This window comes from Gossypium arboreum, chromosome 7, assembly GCF_025698485.1.
Source record: "Gossypium arboreum isolate Shixiya-1 chromosome 7, ASM2569848v2, whole genome shotgun sequence".
NCBI classification, from domain to species: domain Eukaryota; kingdom Viridiplantae; phylum Streptophyta; class Magnoliopsida; order Malvales; family Malvaceae; genus Gossypium; species Gossypium arboreum.
In genome coordinates this window covers 97712785-97735176 of record NC_069076.1, presented here as the reverse complement: position 1 = coordinate 97735176, position 22392 = coordinate 97712785, and the positions used below count along the sequence as shown (strand labels likewise).

Sequence of the window (22392 nt, the reverse complement as noted above, 5' to 3'; positions counted from 1 at the left end):
GAGTGCACATCGTGATATTTCTTCGTTTATCATCTGACAAACAACACTTCAAAACTCTGCATAATCATACACAGGCATTCTACCAACACTACTGTTTTTGTACGACACACATTATGCCAAACATTTCATGAATTTTTCACTTTAACACAACAAACCTCACGATACGTCAATATTCTATTATGGAGTAACTTACCATTACATAACATCTAGCCATAGGATGGCGCAACATTTTCTCAACACTCAACCAATATAACCAACAAACATTACGCCAAACATCTCATTTATACTTTATAGATAGACTTACAACCAGCCATATACTTTTATTTCTACACACAACATGCGTTTCGATGTATCATCATTCAACCATAGAATTCACCATCTTAAGATAGAAGTTATAGATCCAACAAACAATACCAAACATAAACATCCATTTAAGGCTTGGGTTCTAGTACTCACTTGAAAGTTGACGCTAAGACTTTCTACCTAGCTTCTTCCTTTGCTACCCAAGCCTCCAGCTTAAAAAAACATAACAACTATTTTAGAATCTTCAGTGAAGATATTTTATCATCATAAAAACTAGAATTTTTTTGCATGCAGAGGCCATTAAAATTATCATCCACAACCTTATCCAATACAAAACAGAATCGATGGATAGCTGAAATCCTTAACTTTCATTCCTTTACTTAACTCTGTGACACAAAAAGGTTAAGAAGCTTACCAACTTAATGAATTATCTATTACAAACTTTAGCTTTTTTCCTCCATCCAAACCTCTTACAATCTTTCTCTCTTTCGTCCAGATCAATGAAGAAGATTAAGAAAAAACAGATAAAGTACGTAATGAATGACTAACACTAAAAATTAATTGAGAAAAATGTAATGAGGATATTACCTCTAGGAGTGGTATCTTTAAAAGGGTGTGAGAGCTAGACCTTTAGGAAAGTGTGGAAGTTGCACCCTTAAGACTCGTACCCTTAATAGAATGAACACTTAGTGGAAATGTAAAAGAGTTGCACCCTTGATGGAAGGGTAAGAGACATACCCTTAGCAGAATGAACCTTTACTAGTAAGGTGAGAGAGTTGTACTCTTAGTGGAATGAACCTTTATGGTACATTTGGTTTGTTGAAATATAATAGAAGATTAGTATAGTGGTATTCGATAGGAATTGAATAGAGATGTAATAGATATTATGTAGTTTGGTTGAGTGGAATGTAATAGATGAGAAATTGCATTACTTTATTTTGTTGAATGGAATGATATTAAAGAATATAGAAAGAATAAATGAAAATGTCATTTTTACCCTTGAATTAAAAAAGAATTTTTAAGTATAGAGTTTAATTTAATAAAAGTTTTATTATATAACATATTAAAAATATTATTCTATAATTTTAATATTTTATAAAGAATTCTAATATATTATTTACAATTTAATATATTAAAATGTGTAATGATAAAATATTTTAAATTTATTACTATTAAAAAGATAAAACTATATTTTTTTAACATTAATCTCATTATAAGTTTTTATTATATTTATTCTTTTTATAGAATATAATGTCTAGAACTACTCATAATCCCTTCCTAATCCTTAAATAGGAAGATAACGCGCTACAGCGTACTCGAACTCACGTCCTCCTGCATTGGGAACAATACCAATACTAATCGAGTTAAAACTCAACCAGTAAATATAAAATTGTATTTAAAAAAAATACTATAATATAAATGATATAATGTCTAAATTATATCTTTCATGTAAAAATATTTAATAATCACTTTATTTATATGAGGGTTAAATACAAGATTGGTACCCAAATTTGTCCACTTCTCCCAGATTGGAACCTATGGTTTTTTTTTTTGTCTCAGATTGATATTCGAACTTTTTCTCCATCCAGTAGTTTGGTACCTGATACTAACGGCATTAATTTTTTTGCTAATGTGACAATGCTGACCACTCATGCATCGCCACAGACATCCTCTTGTTCTTTCGTTTTGTTTTTGTTTTTATTTTCTTTTTTATTTTCCCTCCTCTTCCCTTTTTTCTTTTCTTTTCTTTTTTCTTTTGCTAGCCTGTTTCTACACTTCATCTTTCTTCTGTAAAAAATCCTCAAAGTTTTCCCTCATTTTCTCACCATCCAATCACCACAAAAATCCCCCTTTTTGCTATTGTATATCCCCTTAAATCTCTTTCTTTCGTTGTTATATTCACACAAGTTTCAAAAATTTCTTCTACGTAATCCACGGAAGCCTGTTTCTTCGATACTCTCAAAGCTCAACCTTTTTGAGTTATTTTCTTTTTCACTTTGGGTTCTTTATCGCTTTTAAAATTTTTACCTGATCAATAATGCAAGATTAAAATTTTTGATGTTTGATGAACATGTTTATGGAAAATCTTGAACCCGAAGACATAATCAATGTTTAAAATAAAATCTTTGAAACACTTTTTCGAACATTACAAAAACTTGCAGAACAAGAGAAAAAAGAATTGATCGAGAAATCAACAAAAAAATAGAAACTATCAGAATACCAATTGACAACACAATCTCAGAACAAAAAAATAGAAACTCGAAAAATCAACAAAAAAATAGAAACTAATATTAGAATACCAATCGGCTACACAATCTCAGAACAAAAAAAAAAAGAATCTTGCATGTATGTTAAGCTTTTGGGGTTTGAGGGGATTTTAAGCTCGATTTTTAAATGACAAAGGGAGGAGGCTTCGATGATAATGGCCTCACCTAGGTTTAACCCTTAAGCCATGAAGAGGCCACCATATCCATAGGTTTGGTGAGCCCTAAAAGAAAAGAAAATTTTGGCTATTTAGGTTTCAAAATTCTTCTTGAAAGAGAACAAAAGAAAGATTTTTTTTTTTTGTTTTCAAGGAAAATAAAAGAAATGATTTAAAAAAGAAAGAGATCATTTTTGCTAGCCATCGTGCACCATCATCGGAAAACTAGAGAATATTGGGTTCCCTAGCAATAAAATCTTGCTAGAAAAGAGAACAAAAAGTAAAGGATGGAGGAAAAAAAAGAGGAGCAATAACTGGTGCAATTGTTGTTATCTTCATCCCTAAGTAACATCAGCTGTTGAGCAACTACTACCATGTTTGAACATTGGGAAAATTTAGGGGGGTTTAAGGAGGAAAGAAGAAAGAAAGAAGTGTAAAATGCATGCCCAGCAAAAAAAAAAAAAGGAAGAGAATGAGGGAAAATAAAAAACAAAAAAATAAAAACAAAAAGAAGGCCAAATAGGACGCCATGTGGCTGTGCATGAGTGGTCAGCGTTGCCACGTCAGTAAAATCTTAACGTCGTTAGTCTCAGGTATCAAATTAGTGGACAAAAAAAAAGTCCGAGTACTAATTTGGGACAAAAAAATCATAGGTATCAATATGAGAGAAGTGGAAAAGTTTGGGTATCAATTTTGTATTTAACCCTAAATTTAAAGAGTTTTCACATTATTATTTTAGTTTGCTTTCCCTCATTAGCCGACTCTCAAGTTTTTCTATCTTTAGAACATTCCCTTGAATAAAAAAACCCAAAAAACTTCTATTACTTTCATAACACAACTAGTTGTCGCTGCCTTCTGCCACCATTCTCCTTCATCGATGGACTTTCAATCTTTTTCAAAAGTGCATGGCATAACAATTTTGATCCCTTTCCTTGATTTTCCCTTTTTGTTTCTAAATCATCTTCTAAACTCTTTGATCTACAAAGTACTTTTGACTCATCATATTTTTTTTTTCTAAACCATCATTCTAAAATTTTTTTTGGAAGGGTAAGAGGGTTATATCTTAGTGGAAGGGTGAAAGAGTTGTACCCTTAGAGGGATGAGCCCTTAATATAGCAGGGGTGTAATTATTGATTGATATATTTGTGTTTATGCATTTAGAGAATTTTATGGAGGGTGAAATCGTTGACTTGATTTGCCCATGTTTATGTATTTGAAGAAATTCATAGGTGTAACCAAACTCAATAGGCCCAAGATTACATAATTGGAGGAATTCGCATAGGGTGCAACCGTTGACCTGACAAGTTTGAGATTACGCAATTGGAGAAATTCACGAAAGATATAACTGTTGACTTGCCTAAGATTATACAATTGGAGAATTTCATGAATGATACAACCGTTGACTTGATAGGTTTGATATTACACAATTGGAGAATTTTGTAAATGGTGCTGCTAAACTGAGTATTACACAATTGGAGAAAGTAGCATAGGTGCAGCTGTCAATAGTTGAACTACCTCGAATTACACAATTTACCAATGTAGCGGAAGTGCAATCATCAACAATTGAACTGCCCAGGATTATGCAAATTTAAGGTCATAATGCAAGTAAGGTTCCACCGTTCAGTAAAACTAATCGAACATAAGAACTTTGGATGACTAATATATGCATGAAGGGTTCATACCTCAAAAGTGTCAAAGGGTGACAATCTCTTTTATACATAATTATCACATCACAACCCTCATTTTCCTTTTCTTTAATAAATATATAATGTATATATGTGTAGGGTGTAACTCTGTGGGGTTTTTCTCTTCTTGTACCTTTTTGTGGGTTTTTTTTTTAAAATATATATGTAATATATAGGAGGGGTGCAAACCCCTCATGGGACACCCCATTTTTACACACCCTTCATAGGTGCCTCCCCTCTCTAATAAAAATATGATATATACATACATGCATACATGAAGGGAGAGGTGTACATCCCTCGTGGAAAATCCCTTATGAGTTTTCCTTACACACATTTGTGGGTGTTTCTTATTGTTAGACAAAATACGTTAGCGAATAAAATAAATTAAATATAAATAAAGATAGTATAATTTATATTTAATTTATCAAATATGAAAAACAATCAAAATTAAAATGAATAAGAGTTTAAATCAGAAGGAAAAATAGGGATTTTATGAAACGTTGAGGCTTATGAAACATAGTTTCCTTAAAACAGATTTGGCCGCTCCTATAGTACTTGGAGCAATGTTGGTCGAATGTCTCCCAGGATACAACAACAGTAGTGATCAAAGTAGTGACACCTCTACAATGATCAATGAACGAACTTTGACTTTTTCTATCACCAAAATATTGTAAAAATATGGAGAGGCAAAATAAGAATTATGAAATGAACAGAATTTCAGTATAAGAAATTATTTGAATGTAGGTTCAATCCTACAGAATACACAACCTTTTAAAGGCATTTAGAAAAGTTGAAAATTTGGAAATAACAATAAAATCTGCCATTAAGGAGCCAAAAAATCAAATTGATTTAAAAATAAAATAAAATCAGATATTATGTGTGCTGAGGAAAAATAAATTTGTGTTGGGCTTAAAATATCCATAAGGATGCTTATTTTGGCTAGTTGACCAATTTGAAAATTTCGTGTCGCTTATATATCATGCGGTGTGCCCTAACCCCATCAAGTTTGCACTTGCATCCCCTCTATGCACGAGGCAATATTACAAGTTTAATCATTCAATTACTTTTTAAGAGAGTTCACATATATAAACACATCTCACACTTGGTATTTAACCAATATGGTATCTAAGCTTTTACTTTTCCTCAACAATATTTCCAAGTAGCTTACTTTGAGCATTAATTTCTCATTCATCACTCAATCATTTTGAGCATATGATATATCGTTGTAAAGGTCTCATAGAGTAGAATATGAAATCATAAATTTATGATTCAACTCTCCACCTTTACCTATTGAGAATATGTCTCAAAGTTCCCATAAAAGTAATTTTTCCAACACTTATATATATATATATATTAAGATATATAATATGTATGCATAAGTGAGGGTTACACTCCTCGTTGGGTTCATACCCTAAAATATATAAAATATATGAATGGATGGGTTCATACCCTAAAAGTGACAAGGAATTCACGACTTTTTTTTTAGATTAGCTATTGAAACCCAATGGCTTATATATTTGAAATCTATATCGAATAGAAAAGGGTAAGAGAGGCTAACTTGATTTAGTTATGAAATTATTGTGAACAAACACAAATATTTTGGGAGTTCTTTCGTTGGACAAAGTCATCTTACCTGAATTTATTTTGATCTACTCTCATCGCATTAATAGTTATGCAAGATTTCAACAAGGGAGAAGAATGTAGTGAGAAGTTTGAGACAGTTCACCTGTATAGGGCGGATAGTTGTTAGTGATTGAGATAAAAGGGAGAAGAAGTGTACAAACCCTATAATGTTAGGAGCCCAAAAATAATGTATGGTGGCAGAAAAGATGAAAGCCTTCTTAAGTTAATATTTATGTATAACAATATTCAAGGTAACTTAGATTGGATGAATTCAATTTAAACTTAAATAAAATTAATTTAAAGATGTAAATTTTAGTAAATATGAAAGCATATTTAAAAATTCGTGTTTAAAATTTTATAATTAAATTTAAATAAAATAATTTTACTATTAATTAAATACACTTCAACAATATTTTCTATAGAAAAGTTGGACCAATTTAAATTATTAAGAATCTGTCGTAAATTCAAACTATTTTAAATCGAACCTATGAGATCATGGAAGGACAATGTCAGAACTGCCAAGCAACTGAGGCATAAGCACCCGTTATACAATTATTATTTTTGAAATCATATACAATTATTTATTTAGTTAGGCATAATCTTAAATTTAGTCCTTAATTTTTATATTTTTATCAATTTAATCCTTATCTTTTAGTTAGATTTAACCTCAACTTTTTTTAAAATATTAATATTTCAAAAAATATTTTTTAAAGAAAATACTTACTAAAACATAAAAAATTTAAACATAATAGCTTCTATAGTGATCCACATTTACTTTATGCTATTTTTTCTTTTGAATTTTTATGAACTTTTTATTTTTTGAAATTTTTTATAATTCTAAATTTTTTGTTGACATAACATATAAAAAATAATATCATATTAATATAAATTACATATAGATTACTATCCAAGTGTTATACCAATATTGTTAAAAATTGATGTTATAATAGTATTTTTATTAAAAACGATTTAACTGTTGTTGAGAAGTTAATAGTAAAATTTAGTTAAAATGGACCAAGTTGATAAAAATGTAAGTATTAGAGCTAAAATGGTATTTTGCCTCTTTAGTTATTATTATCGAACACTAGTATTCTTTTCCTTTTAAAATTTTTTGCTCTTACGTGCCATGGCAGGCTCGAGGGAATTGCAGGCCAAAACCAATAGTTCAATACCGGCCCCCCACCCCCCCCAAAAAAAAAAAAAAAATAGCTGAAGAGAAATACGAAAAATAGTAACAATAAGAAAATTAAACGATGGGCAGAGTTGAAGAAAAAAAGCGATGTAAATTTTTTAGGCATTTGAAGTTTTAATGTGGAATGGGGCCATGGAATCCAAGGCCAGAAACAGAGATCGGTGTGGTTGCTCTTCTTCTTCGTCGATCTGTAAGTTCTTTGTTTTTTCTTTGAATCTCTTCTCCGGTTTTGACCGACTCAATTAAAATTTGAATCTCAGTTTTGTTAAGGTTTTCTGGTCAATTTCTAGGGTTTTGGGTTGGAGCCCTGGATCTTGTCATCCTTAGATTTGATTCACAAGATTGGGAATTTCTCTAGGTCTGCGAAAATGTACCAATATTATGTTTTGTTTTTCGGAATCAGGGTGAGATTTTTAAAGAGGGAAAAAGGAATACTTTACACTTCAGTAGTAAGGAAAAAAAAAAGAATGAGAAATATCGGAGTCGGATTTGTACTTCTTAGTAATTGAAGTTAAAACAAGTAGGTAATGCCAGTTAAGAAAAAAATCACCCCTACCCTTATTTTCTAGTTAATAGTAGCAGTTTTGTGTTCTTGGATTTGCAATTGTTATTTAACCTTGATTCAGTTATTATTATTAGGAAGTAGGCCATTACAATAAAAGAAAACCAAAAAAGAAATCAAATTTCACCTGGCAGCCCAAGAAAATAAAATGCTAGATGGATATTCCAGGTTCTGTTTTTTTTCTTTTCGGCTACTTTTCTTATATTTGAATTTGTAGGAAATGGAGAAAACTGAATGTTTCAAAATTTATTGATTATCTTCTCCAAAGCTTGTTTTCTAAATGTGAAAAGAGCATTCGAAGCTGGCATTTTTGTTCAACTTCGTTTCTGACTTAAAATAAATAAACTGTTTGTCTCTTTTGGTTGGGTATTTCAGGTTCAGTAACTTATTGCTTCTAGTCCCTGCATATAGATCTATAGCACTTCATAATGACGGAACCAAGCTCAGTAGACTTGATTTTGGACTTTCTGAGGAGAAATCGCTTTACGAGAGCTGAGGCAGCTTTGCGTAGTGAACTCGGTAACCGACCTGATTTGAATGGATTCCTTCAGAAACTTACCCTTGAAGAAAAGGACTCTGGCAAGGTTCTAGAAGAAGAAAAGGGGAAAAAAACAGTAGGTGAAAATCATGGTTTAGGTTCTCGAAACAGTGGTGAGGTTTCTAAGGAACTTATAATAAAAGAGATAGAGTGTGGGGCTGGCAGAAATGGGTCTGAAAGCAAATCGAGAAATGCTGTTTCTACTGGGGAGCATAATAAACCTAATGAAGCAAAAGTGATAAGTGATAAGAGTTTCACTTTCTCTAAAAATTTAGAGGAGACTGTACTTAATTTTCAGTCAAGGAACTTAAATACTACCAATCACTCTGATCTATACAAAAATGGTGGTTTTGATAATTGCACTAGCTTTTTGGAGCTAGAGAAACAAGACCTGTCAAGATGTGGTACAGCTGAAGCTTCTGAAACAGATAAAAGTAATGTTAAATATGGAGAAGAGATTATGTTTCCAGGTGAAATCAGAAGTTCATGGCTTGGGAATACTAGCAAAGCTAATGTAGATTCCAAGTATGATAAGTTTCATGCCAGTGAAACTAAGGAGCTTGATCAGCATTATAAGACAACCAGTGCATACTTGATGGAAAACTTTGCTGATAATAGCAGATGGTCTAGAACTGAGGAACCCGCTAGTGTGTCTTCAGAGATATGGAAAAATTGTTCTGTTAAGACTGTTTTCCCATTCCCCGAGGGGGATGTTTCTATCAGATATGATGCTGTTAATACTTCAGAAAAGAGAGAAGGGAAACAGAAGGCATGTGCACCTGATGTTAGGGCAGCAATTAAGGAACAGGTAGATGAGGTTGGAAGGGCTCTATTCTTTGGGAAGTCTCAAGGAGCTGCTGAGCAAAAAGGAAAAAATGGGTTAGTCTTCCCTCTTGCATCCGAAAATCCAAAGGAAGAGTTTCCTAGGTTGCCACCAGTTAAACTCAAGTCAGAGGAGAAGTCATTGAATGTCAATTGGGAGGAAAAATATGAGCGTGATGTCCCAGGTGCAAAGCTCACTAGTTCTGACAATGCATTCCTTATAGGGTCCTATCTGGACGTTCCCATTGGGCAAGAGATAAGCTCTTCAGGTTGGTTCATATAACTATGTGGTTATTCGATGAATGCTTACAGTGATGGTTGATTTTATTTAAATTAATGATTGCAATTAGCTAATTGTCCGAACTTCTAATGTTTCTACTTTTTCCTTTTCATTTTATTATATGTGCTGGTAAGATATATATGAATTTTCTGTCTGTGTCTATATGTATGCATTGTCTAAACTCTAAGACATGTCCAATTTGTTGTAGTAAAGTCTTTCTTAACTTGAAAAGATTCCATCTGGCAGTTGGCGGGTTAAAACATTCCACCATGTTATTTAAATACATTTTAGATATTTGTTACTTTGAGGGTAAGCTGTCTTCATGCTATATATTCCTTTTCCTTTTCCTTCTTTAGTTATGCCTTGGTTCGCATAAACTAATCCCCCTAATATTTGATATAGAAACCAGAAAAAAAATGATGATTTGAAAGTAAACAGAAAAGCTCAGAAACATCTTCTCACTTGAGTTTTGCAAAGAGGAGTTCAACCCATCGTCCCAGCCTCTGAAAACGATTTTTAATAAGCTACAGAAGTACTTCTCACTAGAGAAATGACAAATTCAGGTTTCAGACCTCACAGAAACTAACACTATGTTTGGATTAAAAGTAGTGAAGGAAAAGAAAGGAAAAGTAAAAGAGTGGAAAGCTAAAGAAAGTAAATGATTACATTTCTCTTGTTTGGATAACTAAAATTAATGAAAGAAAGTAAAGTAATTTTAACAATTTTTGTTTGGATAAACAACGGAAAGGAAAGGAAAGGAATAATTATAATTAAAATTTACAATTATAACCTTTTTATAAAGCTATTTATAAAAGAAATAGGGGAGAAAAAAGACACTTTACAATTTTGTTTTGCTTTCATTTCCCTAGCTTTCCCCCGAAATTGGGCTAAATAAAAAATTTTAACTTTTAAGGGAAAGCAAGGGATACTCAATACCCCTCACTTTCCATAGCTTAAATTATCAAGTCTATCCAAACAATGGAAAGGATGACCCTTTCCCTTACTTTCCTTTCCTTTCCCAACCTCCAATCCAAACATAGGCTAAGTATCAATTCATTTTAGAGGACAGATATATTCAACAATAATTTAAGAGTGGCTGTATTTGGAGTATTGCACTAATGCTGAACTTGCTAATTTACTAAGATTCTATGCCGGAAAAGTGAAATTCAATTTGATGTCAAGTAGTCTTGCTACTATCTAGTGTAAACATATAGGGTGAATGACAGTGTGATTAATCTTCTTCCTTGATTATATATATCATCCCACAACTAAAACTTCTAACTCAAATATTAAATCTTTCGGACAGCCATTAAAAAAATTATAGCCAATTGCTGTAGGATAATAAGGGAACAATAGTCTAATTTCTCCTCTCCAAACTCTAATTTGGTTTTCATGCTTAATCTTTTTCACTTCAGCCCTTTATGTTCATAAAAGGGATTCAACTTGTGGCATTCTCTGGTTCCCTAGAGTAGGATGCTAAGTTTTCTTTGTCTTGACCTGAATAAAGTTCATAACTATGGATGATGCTTTTGTTTAGAGCAGTTGATTATTTCTCTTTTAACTCTGCTGAGTAAAGCTTGTAAATCCATTTTATAATGATCCAGGTGGAAAAAGGAATGCTGGAGGTAGTTGGCTCTCTGTGAGTCAGGGCATTGCAGAAGATGCATCTGATCTGGTTTCTGGTTTTGCTACTATTGGTGATGGATTGAGTGAATCTGTTGATTATGCAAATGATTATTGGGACTCTGATGAATATGATGATGATGATGATGTTGGTTACATGAGGCAACCTATCGAGGATGAAGCCTGGTTTCTAGCTCATGAAATTGATTATCCTAGTGACAATGAGAAGGGAACTGGGCATGCTAGTATTCCTGATCCACAAGAAAGAAGTCAAACCAAGGATGAAGAAGATGATCAATCATTTGCGGAGGATGATTCTTACTTCTCTGGTGAACATTATATCCAGGCAAAGAATGTTGAACCTGTTGCAGCTTCTGATGATCCCATAGGGCTGTCTGGAACTGAAATGTATAGCAGGACCCGTGAGAATGATTTAATTGCCCAATATGATGGGCAGTTAATGGATGAAGAGGAGCTTAATTTGATTCGCTCTGAACCTGTTTGGCAGGGATTTGTCACTAAGAGAAATGATCTTATCATGCTAGAGGATGGGAAAGTTCTTAACGAGTGTGGGAGATCTCGGCTGGATGATATATATATAGATGATGAACAGCATGGTTCAGTTAGGTCTATTGGTGTGGGAATCAACAGTGATGCTGCTGATATTGGCAGTGAAGTACGTGAAAGTTTAGTTGGAGAAAGTAGTGAAGGGGATTTTGAATATTTTCATGATCATGATGTTATTGGAGGGTCTAGACAAAGTCATCATGAGAAAGACAGGAAAAATATTGATAAATCAATTAGGGATAAAAGGAAAACTGGAAAAAATGATACAAATAAGTATGTTACTGGGAATGATAAAGGTCTGACTTGCCAGGTGAAGAATCTTGCAGATAGGGGATTTTCTTTTCCACCTCCACTAAGAGATGGGCAGTCGGTGCAGGCTGGTTCTAGTAAGTCTCAATGGTCTAGTAATTGCAATGCAGCTGGTGATGAACATGATGATTGTTTGAGTGCTTTGATGGGGTCTGATGATATGCTTGCTACATGGAGACGAAAAAGCAGTGATTCTTCAGCCGGAAAATGTTCTAGGGATGAAAACAATGGCAATGCTGTAAGATCTGCAAATTCCAGTCCTTCTAGTCTATCTAATTATTGTTATGATGAACAAGAGCAGACAAAGATAAAAGAAGGGAAAACTAGTGGTGTGAGAGAAGATCCTGGGATCTCACTTGAGGATGAAGAGGTTGCTGCTGTCCAAGAGCAAGTGAGGCAAATTAAAGCGCAGGAGGAGGAATTTGAGACCTTCAACCTGAAGATTGTGCATAGGAAAAACAGGCATGTTTTTCAAAATTTCAATGATGCATAAATGGTGTGATGTATCTTCTCTTTCTGTCTTCATCCTTGAACCGCTCTGGTGGTATTCTCCATGAACCCTGCTTGGGTTGGAGAGACAAAGCTGGTTGCAAGCTCCCTCTTTTAGTTGACTGACAAGAGTTCTAGATTAATATGTTTATGCACCATAGCATTTAACTAATTAGTGTCTCATTGTTGACTACTACTCCTTTACCAAGTATTTAGCAAGCTCATGTTTTGTTGCTTAGCTTAAATTTTACCCAGTTCACCGTTTGGCAGTTGAAACTAGTTTTCTTTCACGTATTTGTCCTGTTATTAATTTTTAATATGATTTTTAACTTGTAAGATGATGATTGACTTAAAACTTGATCACTAAATGATTGCTATTGATTGATAGCAATTATCATTGGACCACACACACACCCCCAAAAAGAAAGAAGCTTCTTGAATATTCATAGATGTAGCTATTTGTTATCGATGGCACTGACATCTAAACAGTTAAATTTCTACTGCTTTTACAACCTATGGCATATATTCTTAATCTTTTCTACTTGCTTGAAATATTTCCCTAGTATGGTTTATACTGTAGAGTTCTTACAAACAGACTAACTTAGATATGCCCTCTTTTTGCTTTTCAGAACTGGATTTGAGGAGGACAAGAATTTCCATGTTGTTTTGAACTCTGTTATAGCTGGGCGCTATCATGTCACCGAGTATCTTGGATCAGCTGCTTTTAGTAAAGCTATACAAGCACATGACCTACACACTGGCATGGATGTCTGTGTCAAAATTATAAAGAATAACAAGGATTTTTTTGATCAAAGCCTTGATGAAATTAAGCTTCTCAAGTATGTTAACAAACATGATCCAGCTGATAAGCATCACCTTCTCCGATTGTATGATTACTTTTACTACCGAGTAAGAAAATGCTGGCCAACAACTGTCTTATTCCTTGTACATGCTTTTTAATGTTCCTAGATACTGGCTTCTTCCTTTTCTTATCATTTTATAGTTTTTATTTTTTATTCTTTACCATTGGTTAGATGTTTGCAAGTTTGTTATATTTGCATTCTAGTCCTAATTGTTTCACGTTCCTATTGATACATACATTTAATGCGGAAATTTTTCTTAACAAATCTGGCTTCCAGCAGCAAATGGTTATATTTGTTGAAGTTCAAGTTGGCATGTTATAACTGCTTTCTCTGATAGTGAAATTAAAATTTTTATCTTTGGGCTAATGCATCATAGTGTCCTGTACATACTCAAGAATGCATGTTGAATTGAGTAGCAGCTGACCATTCTTTATTTTCCAGGAGCATTTGCTAATAGTCTGTGAACTTCTCAAGGCAAACTTATACGAGTTTCATAAATTTAATAGGGAATCAGGTGGAGAAGTCTACTTCACAATGCCAAGATTGCAGGTTTGGAAAGCTGTTTTCTTCAGAAGAGCATATAATCTCTGTCTTGCCATTACTTAATCTTCTTTTAAATTCTTCTGTGCAGTCAATTACCATTCAGTGTTTGGAGGCTCTTCAGTTCTTGCACAGCCTTGGCCTAATACATTGTGATCTGAAGCCAGAAAATATCTTAGTGAAAAGCTATAGTAGATGTGAGGTGAAGGTCATTGATCTTGGGAGCAGTTGTTTTGAGACAGATCATTTATGCTCCTATGTTCAATCCAGGTCCTATCGGGCTCCAGAGGTTATCCTAGGGCTTCAATATGATAAGAAGATTGATATTTGGTCACTTGGCTGCATCTTGGCGGAACTTTGTACTGGCAATGTAAGTATTGGTCTTCTTTAGACATTAATTAGTATTTGCTTCTTATGAATCATGCTATGATATGTGGTTTTCTAGCACGTAATTTTTTTTTTCATTGTTTCTTTTACTACTTTGGAGATAAAGAATTATAAACAAAAAAGCTTGGGAATGTCACGCATTTGAATAAATCATTAAATTCAATGGAAAAAAGACTTGATTGAACATGATTTAGGTTTGAAGTGAACTCACTGGTTCTGAAACTGAAAAAATTAAAACAAGAAAAGGAATAAAATATTGTTCAATTTTATGACCTCTTTGTAATTGCATTTGGTGATGTCCTCATCCATAAATGCTGGATGGATTAAATTTTGGAACTTTACTATTTGCAAGTCTCTGGTTAAAAAAATTCAGGAAGACTAGTTGCTTGAGTTGTTAAAGCGAAGATATGTAAGTTGCCTGACATAAGTTGTAGCACAAACTTGACCAAAAGAAAATGTTTCTTATGTTGTGGTATCGAGATCTATTTCGTTCATTCATTTCATTGACTTATATGTTATTCGGACTTGTCATTTCTTGAAGTACCATGTTCATAACCCATGCTAGATACAATTTTAGACATAGGTTTGAAGATATGATCCGCTATATACTGGAAAAAAAAGAAAAAAATTGAACATATCCATGTCAGTTACATACCAGCATGCGGCATACCCTAGGACAATCAATATAGTTGGTTTATGTACTGACAACTTTGATTGATTTCTTTATTTAATTTTACCGGAAAAAGCATATTCTTTCACTGTGATACATATGTATATATGAGTATATGAAATATGGATAATATTCTTGGAGAATTATTTTTCCCTTTTCTGTTCTATTTCTCTCTAGCCTCAAGTGTAGGTTATATTGGTCATTACTGTTTATAATTTATCAATTTTATTGCTATACCTGTCTATGAATGCTTGGTACAATTTGATCTCAATTTGATGGTGTAGGTCCTGTTCCAAAATGATTCACCTGCGACATTACTTGCGAGGGTAATTGGAATCATAGGTCCCATTGAACAAGGCATGCTTGCAAAAGGACGGGATACATACAAATATTTTACAAAGAATCACATGCTTTATGAACGTAATCAGGTCCATATTTTCTTATTTTTTACTTGTTGGTTAAAAGTAGTTTATTCTGGACATTGCTTCCCACTTGAATGTAGTTTTCATGCTAATGCATTTGGGTTTAAAAGTGGTGTGTATTTGCCAATATCTCAGGAGACCAACAGACTAGAATATCTGATACCCAAGAAGACATCGCTGAGGCATCGATTGCCTATGGGGGACCAGGGGTTTATCGATTTTATTGCTCATTTGCTTGAAGTAAACCCAAAAAAGCGCCCTTCTGCATCAGAGGCTCTAAAGCATCCATGGCTATCATACCCATATGAACCGATATCAGCTTGAGTTGCATGCAGATTTGCTTGACTCTTATTGACTGGGGAAGGAGGTGTATTTTATTACTGGCTCGGAGTTGGTTTTGATCTATTTGAAGTCATCACTGTCACCCCCCTTCACATGCCTGCAAAATGCAATTGAAAGGTGTGTTTGATTTTGTTTGGTTATAAATATTTATGTTTTTATTTCCTTTCCCCCAATATTAAAGTAGTACTTAATTCAACATTATGAAGGATGTAATTTTGAAACGGTGTATCCTGAAGAGGTTTCCTTCATCAATGAGGTGGAAGGGGAATCTAATCTTGTTGTACATGGTGTGATAATTCTTTTAGGATTAGATTGTGAAATAGTTTTTTGTTTTGTTATTTTTTTTTTCTGCTGCACTGCACTATTTCATCAATCAAACCTGCTACTACAAATTAGTTCTCACACACTGCTGCATTCAGTGTACTTTCATTGCTGCTTCCCACATCTTCGCATTTTATTAAGGTCGGCATCACCATTGTGTGTTTATATATACACGCATATAATATAGAAAAACAAGGAACATAGCAATACTGTAGAAGTGTGGCTTTACGTTCCTTTTCTCGTTTGGGTTGGGTTGGAACGAGAGAAAAATAATAATTATCTGTCAATCTTTTTACTTGCTTCAAGAGTATAGTCTTATTTTTTTTTAATAAACAAATTGTTAATTGATATTTATTAATTTTGAAACTTTATTTTTAAAATAAAACATTTGATTACAAAATGTTGCATAAAAGGGCTGTTAATTTAATTGTAATTTTAAAATTAGTCAAATAGAGGGATGTAAAAGAATGGAGAGATGAGAGACATAATTTAACTCAAAAGAGAAAAATATAAAGAGATAAAAAAATGTTTCTAAATATGCATTTGTTTTCTTTCCTAATCTTACTATGTTGAACCGAATGATGATGGAGGAATGAGTAGCTTTCTTCCACTATCTTATATATTTTATAATTAATTAAAGCATCTAATGGCTAACAATTAACCTTAGAAATCTTAAAGGCCATCCATGGTTGGCATCACTCCTCTCCACTAACATGAAAATATTTATGGTTTAATTGCTAATTAAGTCCTTAAAATTCCCAAGTTTTCTACTTCTTTTAAGTCCAACATAAATTCTTCGCTACGACTGACAGACATTTGCATTCGAAAATTGAATCCGCTCCAGCTTCAACATCCAGAATTTTGGAGTTTCACATAATGGCTCGGCTCCCCTTAACTTCGCTATTCCTCTCATAGCATTATATTTAACCAGTCTTTGTAGGCATTTGAAGTGAACATGCATGTTTTTTTGTAAATTTCTATATATGCTACATCTTTCATTATTTCTTTTATTTTTGAAATTTTATAAAATAAAAGCAGCTTATTTTCCTCTTATTTGATTTTATACACTATAAATATATATAACTAAAATGTTTTCCCTCTTTCAATATTTTAATTATATCATAATTATTTATTAAATACATATTAAAATTGTAATATATATAAATATGATTGTAATTATCTTTATTTTAATTAAAAATAATTTTATAAAAGTCAAAACTCTTGAATAAACTCAAATAAAAATGATTGTCCTAAGTCAAGTTATGATTATGGTCCCTCTACTATGTATAAATTTAGAATTTAGCATCTATACTATAATTTGATATAATTTGGTTCAATTTTTAGTTATTCCAAATAGTTGATTACTTCGATTAAACCGTTTAGGACATAGTTTTTCCTAAAAATACGCACTCAAAACTTATCATACCAATGTATAAATATTTGTGTTAAAAAGGTGTATTCATCATATCAAAATATATTTTCTGCGTGTGTGTTAGAAAGGTGTACTTATCATACCGTAATAATTTTTTTTAAAAATGTGTTAAAAAGGTGTTTTTGGGAAAATATCACAGCATTTTAATCGGAATAGTTAAGGATGCTAATTATTTAGACCGACTAATGTCATTAAATAGAATCATCATTAATCTCTATGAATTCATGTTTTTAAATAATTTTTATTTTTATAGATTTGGATGAATTATTAAATATAGTTGATAGATATGACTACTATACCATGGTCAATTTGACCCACAGTACAAGGCATACATTAAAACATATGTTATACACCATAAATGGAAATATTAGAAAGTAGTAGGGACCTTAAGGATTAAATTTCAAACTGTGATACCATGTTTTAAGTATTTTTTAAAATAATATTTTTTCTAACTGATGTGCCACACCAATTCAGTCTACCTTAATATAGATTAAATTGAAGTTTGTATCTACATATTGATGACAACCATGTGGGTTAAAATTTATGTTATAAACTTTTAAATCACGTCATGTGGTTGAAATGAACCATTTTAAGAATGGTTCATTAACTTTAAAAATGAGAATAATAAGAACCAAAATGATTATAGTTATTAGATTAAAATAAATGGCTTTAAGTATTAAATTTTATATTTTATCTTATATTATTAAAATAAATTCAACGATATCTAATCTTTCACTTCTTTATTTTTTTTCACCATGCAATTAAAGTCTTAGGGTAAAAAATTTGGATAATTTGTACTTTCATATTTTTTTAGTAAAAAATTAGAATGGAAAGTAAGAGATTAAAATTATTAAAATTAATCAATTTAGGTATTAGGTATTTATTATTGTTCTTAATTAAAAAAATTGAGGACCAATTTTTATTTTTTGACAAAAATAAAATAAAAAGGCAAACTACATTATGCAACCCATTTTGCCCAAGTGGGGATACTTCAAAAACTTGTAAACCTTGACTATCCAAATGAGTCAATTTGATCAGTCTATTAGCTTCCTAATTCTCTTCTTTAGGAATGTGACAAATACTCCAATGATGAAACCGGGAAAATCGCTGGAGAGTTCTCCTAATCAAAGAAGAGTTAGATCCTCTATTGAGACCCTCTTGCATGGCAGATACCACTTCTAGACTATCCGTCTGGACCTACACATCAACATAACCTCAATTGCTCAATATGTCTAAGCCATCTAAGATGCCTCACAATTCTGCCTCGAACACAGAGCAGCTTCTCGAGAATCTATTAAAACCAAAGACTCAATTTCCAGCTTGGCCTCGCACAATCCCTCCTACTGACGCAGAGCCATCCTCAAGCTTTACGGACCCCTCAGTATTTGATTAGGCCCGGCTTCCATGCAAGTTAGTGTACATGTTTGAACTTGAGTTGTTATTGTTGGGCCCCTAGCTAACATCATAAACTGTTTGGCCCAACTATAAGAGATTTTAATAACATCAATACTACTCCAAGACGTCCCTTGAAATAGAAAAAGATTGTGATTTTTCCATATTTGCCATATGAATATCCCAAAGAAGCATTTCCAGGTCAAACCAAATTTTTCAATAAAAAAAACCTAATACCCAAATTGATTAATCTTAATAACTCTGATCTTACTTTTCATTCCAATTTTTTTTGAAAAAAAAATCGGAAACCCTAATACTTTAATTACATTGTGAAAAGAAAAAAATGTATTATTTTTATTTTAATAAAATAAAATAAATCTAAATTCTAAAATTTAGAACTATTTATTTTAATCTAATGATTAAAATCATTTTAATTCTAATTGATTAAGTGATTAAAATTTTAATAAAGAAATTAAAAGAATCTGTATGAATTAACTTATTTGCTCAATCTTAATTTTAATTATTTGCAAGTGTACTACGTTATGCACATTTGTCCTATTCATTGTATAGCTAAATAAATAATGGAAAGATGGATTGAAGTCCAGTTTGGTATAAATTAAAACATGAGGTGAAACATAATAGACTTTGGATTGTTTGCTTGGCCGACAATACTTTTATACTTCAACTACAAACCTTACCATTTATATAGTTTAACCAATCAGATAATTAATTTTCAAGACGATTTGAATAATTTAATATAAATAAATTAATACAAATTCAAAAATAAAAATAAAAAATAAACAATAAAAATCATAAAATTATAAAAATCAGTTAAGGGATTTTTAGTCTAGGTCCAAATGATGTGACCAACCAATTTATAATAGGGTCAGATAACATATGTTATAAGGTAGTATAGTTTTGAGTCTCATATGAATTTTCTCTCTCAAAATAGACTCTCTCTTTTTTTCTTTTTATAACCACGTGTTCTTATTTGTTTTATAATTTGAACCTAATCATGTTTAGACCGGGAACGATATTCAAGTAAAGTCTTTTCAACAATAATGACTTTGATTCGAACTCTATGCAAATATCCGAGGAAGAAACTTAGTGTCACTTCTTCCAATCATTTTGATAGAACTTTTAAAATTTAAAAATTTCAAATAAATAGAATGATTTAACAGAAATAATTTATTTTAGAAAAATTTAGTATTAGGGTGAGAATGAGATAATATGGTTTCAACCCGTATGTTTAATAATAATTTAAAAAAAAAATCTACTTATTAATAAAAAATATTTCGTGGTTGAAGTTAAATTAAGTGGAGATTAGGTGATAAAGTTATGAGTCCATGAGATCACCATTCCTCTTAATGTCCATTTTGATCCCTCCAACAGTTGAATCAATACTTATTTCCACTAAATCAGTAAATCCTATGAAAAAAAAGTGAACGATTCTTGCGGTGGGCGGGGTTCCAAAAATTATTTCCTTGCGTTGAGTTCCATGGCAATCATGGTATACTACTACGTAGAAATCAATTGCAAATGCATCTAATATCATATTCATATATATATGCAAGCAGTTTTGTCACATTTCATTTGTTGCAAGCTGCCTAGCTCTTTGAGATCCTTAAAAAAATAGCGATGGGAGTTTTTGTCTGCATAACTTCTAATAGAAAAACAATGGCCGGCCACGACAACTCCCTTGTATTTCATCTTGCCTTGTCCATTCCGTTGTCGTCAACTTATACCATGATTCTCCAATATTCCATAAAATCCGCAGCTGAGGTTCCTTGATATCCCTATCTTTAACAGCCATGGTGAACTTGAGCCTCCTCCTCTTACACTTTCTTATCTCATCTCTCTCGGTCTCAGGCTCAGCAGCCACTGATCAGAGAAATATTATGTCTTGTCTTAACTATTATAATATCAGCAACTATACCATCTCCTCTAACGTACATAATCATGACTACTCTATTCTTCTCAACTTTTCCATTCAAAATCTTCGTTTTGCTGAACCCACAATTCCTAAGCCAATAGCTATTATCTTACCGGAGAATAAAGAGCAACTTATCAACACTGTCGTGTGTTGTACAATAGGGCCATGGGAGATTAGAGTAAGGTGTGGTGGCCATAGCTATGAGGGTACTTCATCGGTAGCTAGTGATGGGGCTCCATTTGTGATTATAGACATGATGAATCTAAACCGTGTTTCCGTGGATTTGGGAAATGAAACAGCATGGGTGGAAGGTGGTGCAACACTTGGTGAGACATACCATGCTATTGCCGAGTCAAGTGACACTCATGGATTCGCAGCAGGATCATGTCCTACGGTAGGGACTGGTGGTCATATTGGTGGTGGTGGCTTTGGGTTTTTGTCTAGGAAATATGGGCTAGCAGCTGATAATGTGATTGATGCTCTTCTCCTTAATGCAGAGGGTGAATTATTAGACAGGCAAGCCATGGGAGAAGATGTATTTTGGGCAATTAGAGGTGGTGGTGGTGGCATATGGGGAATCGTTTACGCTTGGAAAATTAAGTTATTGAAAGTACCAAAAACCGTAACCAGCTTCATTGTGTCTAGACCGGGCACCATAGCACATGTAGCCAATTTAGTAAACAAATGGCAACATGTTGCTCCAAATTTAGAAGGTGATATGTATTTGTCATGCGCTGTTGGTGCTGGCCTGCCTCAGGCTAAGTCTATTGGCATATCAGCAACATTTAACGGCTTCTTCCTCGGTCGAAAAAGAGAAGCTGTTTTGATCCTAGGTCAGGTTTTTGCCGAATTGGATGTCTCCGAGGAAGCTTGCAAGGAAATGAGTTGGATTGAATCAGTGTTATTCTTCTCTGGTCTAGGTGATGGAGCCATAGTCTCAGACCTCAAGAACAGGTACCTGCATGACAAGCATTACTTCAAGGCCAAATCAGACTACGTAAGGAATCCAATTTCTCTTACGGGCATAAGAACTGCCATCGACATTCTTGAAAAGCAGCCCAAAGGATATATAATCATGGACCCTTATGGTGGCATAATGAACAACATAAGCAACGACTCAATTGCTTTTCCTCATAGATATGGGAATTTGTATACAATACAATACCTGGTCGAGTGGCATCAAGAAGAAAAAAACAGAAGCAATGAATATAGAGAATGGATAAGAGATTTTTATGATGCAATGGCTAGCCATGTTTCATGGGGTCCAAGGGCAGCTTATGTAAATTACATGGACTTTGACCTTGGGGTGATGGAATTAATTAACACTAGTGTCCTATCTGAAGATACCGTTGAGATGGCTAGAGTTTGGGGTGAAAAATACTTCTTGAACAACTATGATAGGTTGGTGAAAGCCAAGACACTGATTGATCCAAACAATGTTTTCAAAAACCAACAGGGTATTCCTCCCTCCACCACTACTGGTCTCAAGGCACGTGCTTTCTAGCCTTGGAAAGGTTATACTTGTCACATATACTTGTTTGTTAGTTGAAAACACAAATTCTACCTAGGGTGTACTAAATATGTAATTGTCAAATATAAGATTTACTGTAAGTCCATGTAACATATTAAAAAAATCATTCCCTATATTTTAGTTTCTGTATGTAAATTACTCATT

General features: G+C 32.9%; 2 protein-coding genes across 3 annotated transcripts; both read left to right on the top strand.

Moving 5' to 3' along the window:
- The first annotated feature begins 7164 nt into the window (after positions 1–7164).
- LOC108486191 (uncharacterized) lies at positions 7165–16043 on the top strand. 2 transcript variants are annotated; one of them, XM_017790083.2, is made up of 8 exons: positions 7165–7415; positions 8163–9416; positions 11032–12388; positions 13045–13324; positions 13720–13827; positions 13910–14188; positions 15160–15303; positions 15433–16043. In XM_017790083.2, exons 2-8 carry the CDS (start codon positions 8216–8218, stop codon positions 15619–15621), a joined length of 3558 nt encoding a protein of 1185 aa, XP_017645572.1. In that variant the 5' UTR covers positions 7165–7415; positions 8163–8215; the 3' UTR covers positions 15622–16043. The 2 variants fall into 2 exon arrangements, with proteins under 2 accessions (XP_017645572.1, XP_052886511.1); XM_053030551.1 differs by having other exon boundaries at positions 7213–7415; positions 8199–9416.
- A 4552-nt stretch (positions 16044–20595) lies between these two features.
- On the top strand, positions 20596–22221 carry LOC108485210 (berberine bridge enzyme-like D-2). Its single transcript, XM_017789048.1, has one exon. The coding sequence runs from the start codon at positions 20596–20598 to the stop codon at positions 22219–22221; it is 1626 nt and encodes a 541-aa protein (XP_017644537.1).
- The last annotated feature ends 171 nt before the right edge of the window (positions 22222–22392 follow it).

Coding starts and splice junctions, on each gene's coding strand:
- LOC108485210 (XM_017789048.1), top strand. CDS start 20,596: ATGGTGAACTTGAGCCTCCTCCTCTTACACTTTCTTATCTCATCTCTC.
- LOC108486191 (XM_017790083.2), top strand. CDS start 8,216: ATGACGGAACCAAGCTCAGTAGACTTGATTTTGGACTTTCTGAGGAGA. Junction 13,828..13,909: donor TCACAATGCCAAGATTGCAG/GTTTGGAAAGCT, acceptor TCTTCTGTGCAG/TCAATTACCATTCAGTGTTT. Junction 15,304..15,432: donor TGCTTTATGAACGTAATCAG/GTCCATATTTTC, acceptor CCAATATCTCAG/GAGACCAACAGACTAGAATA.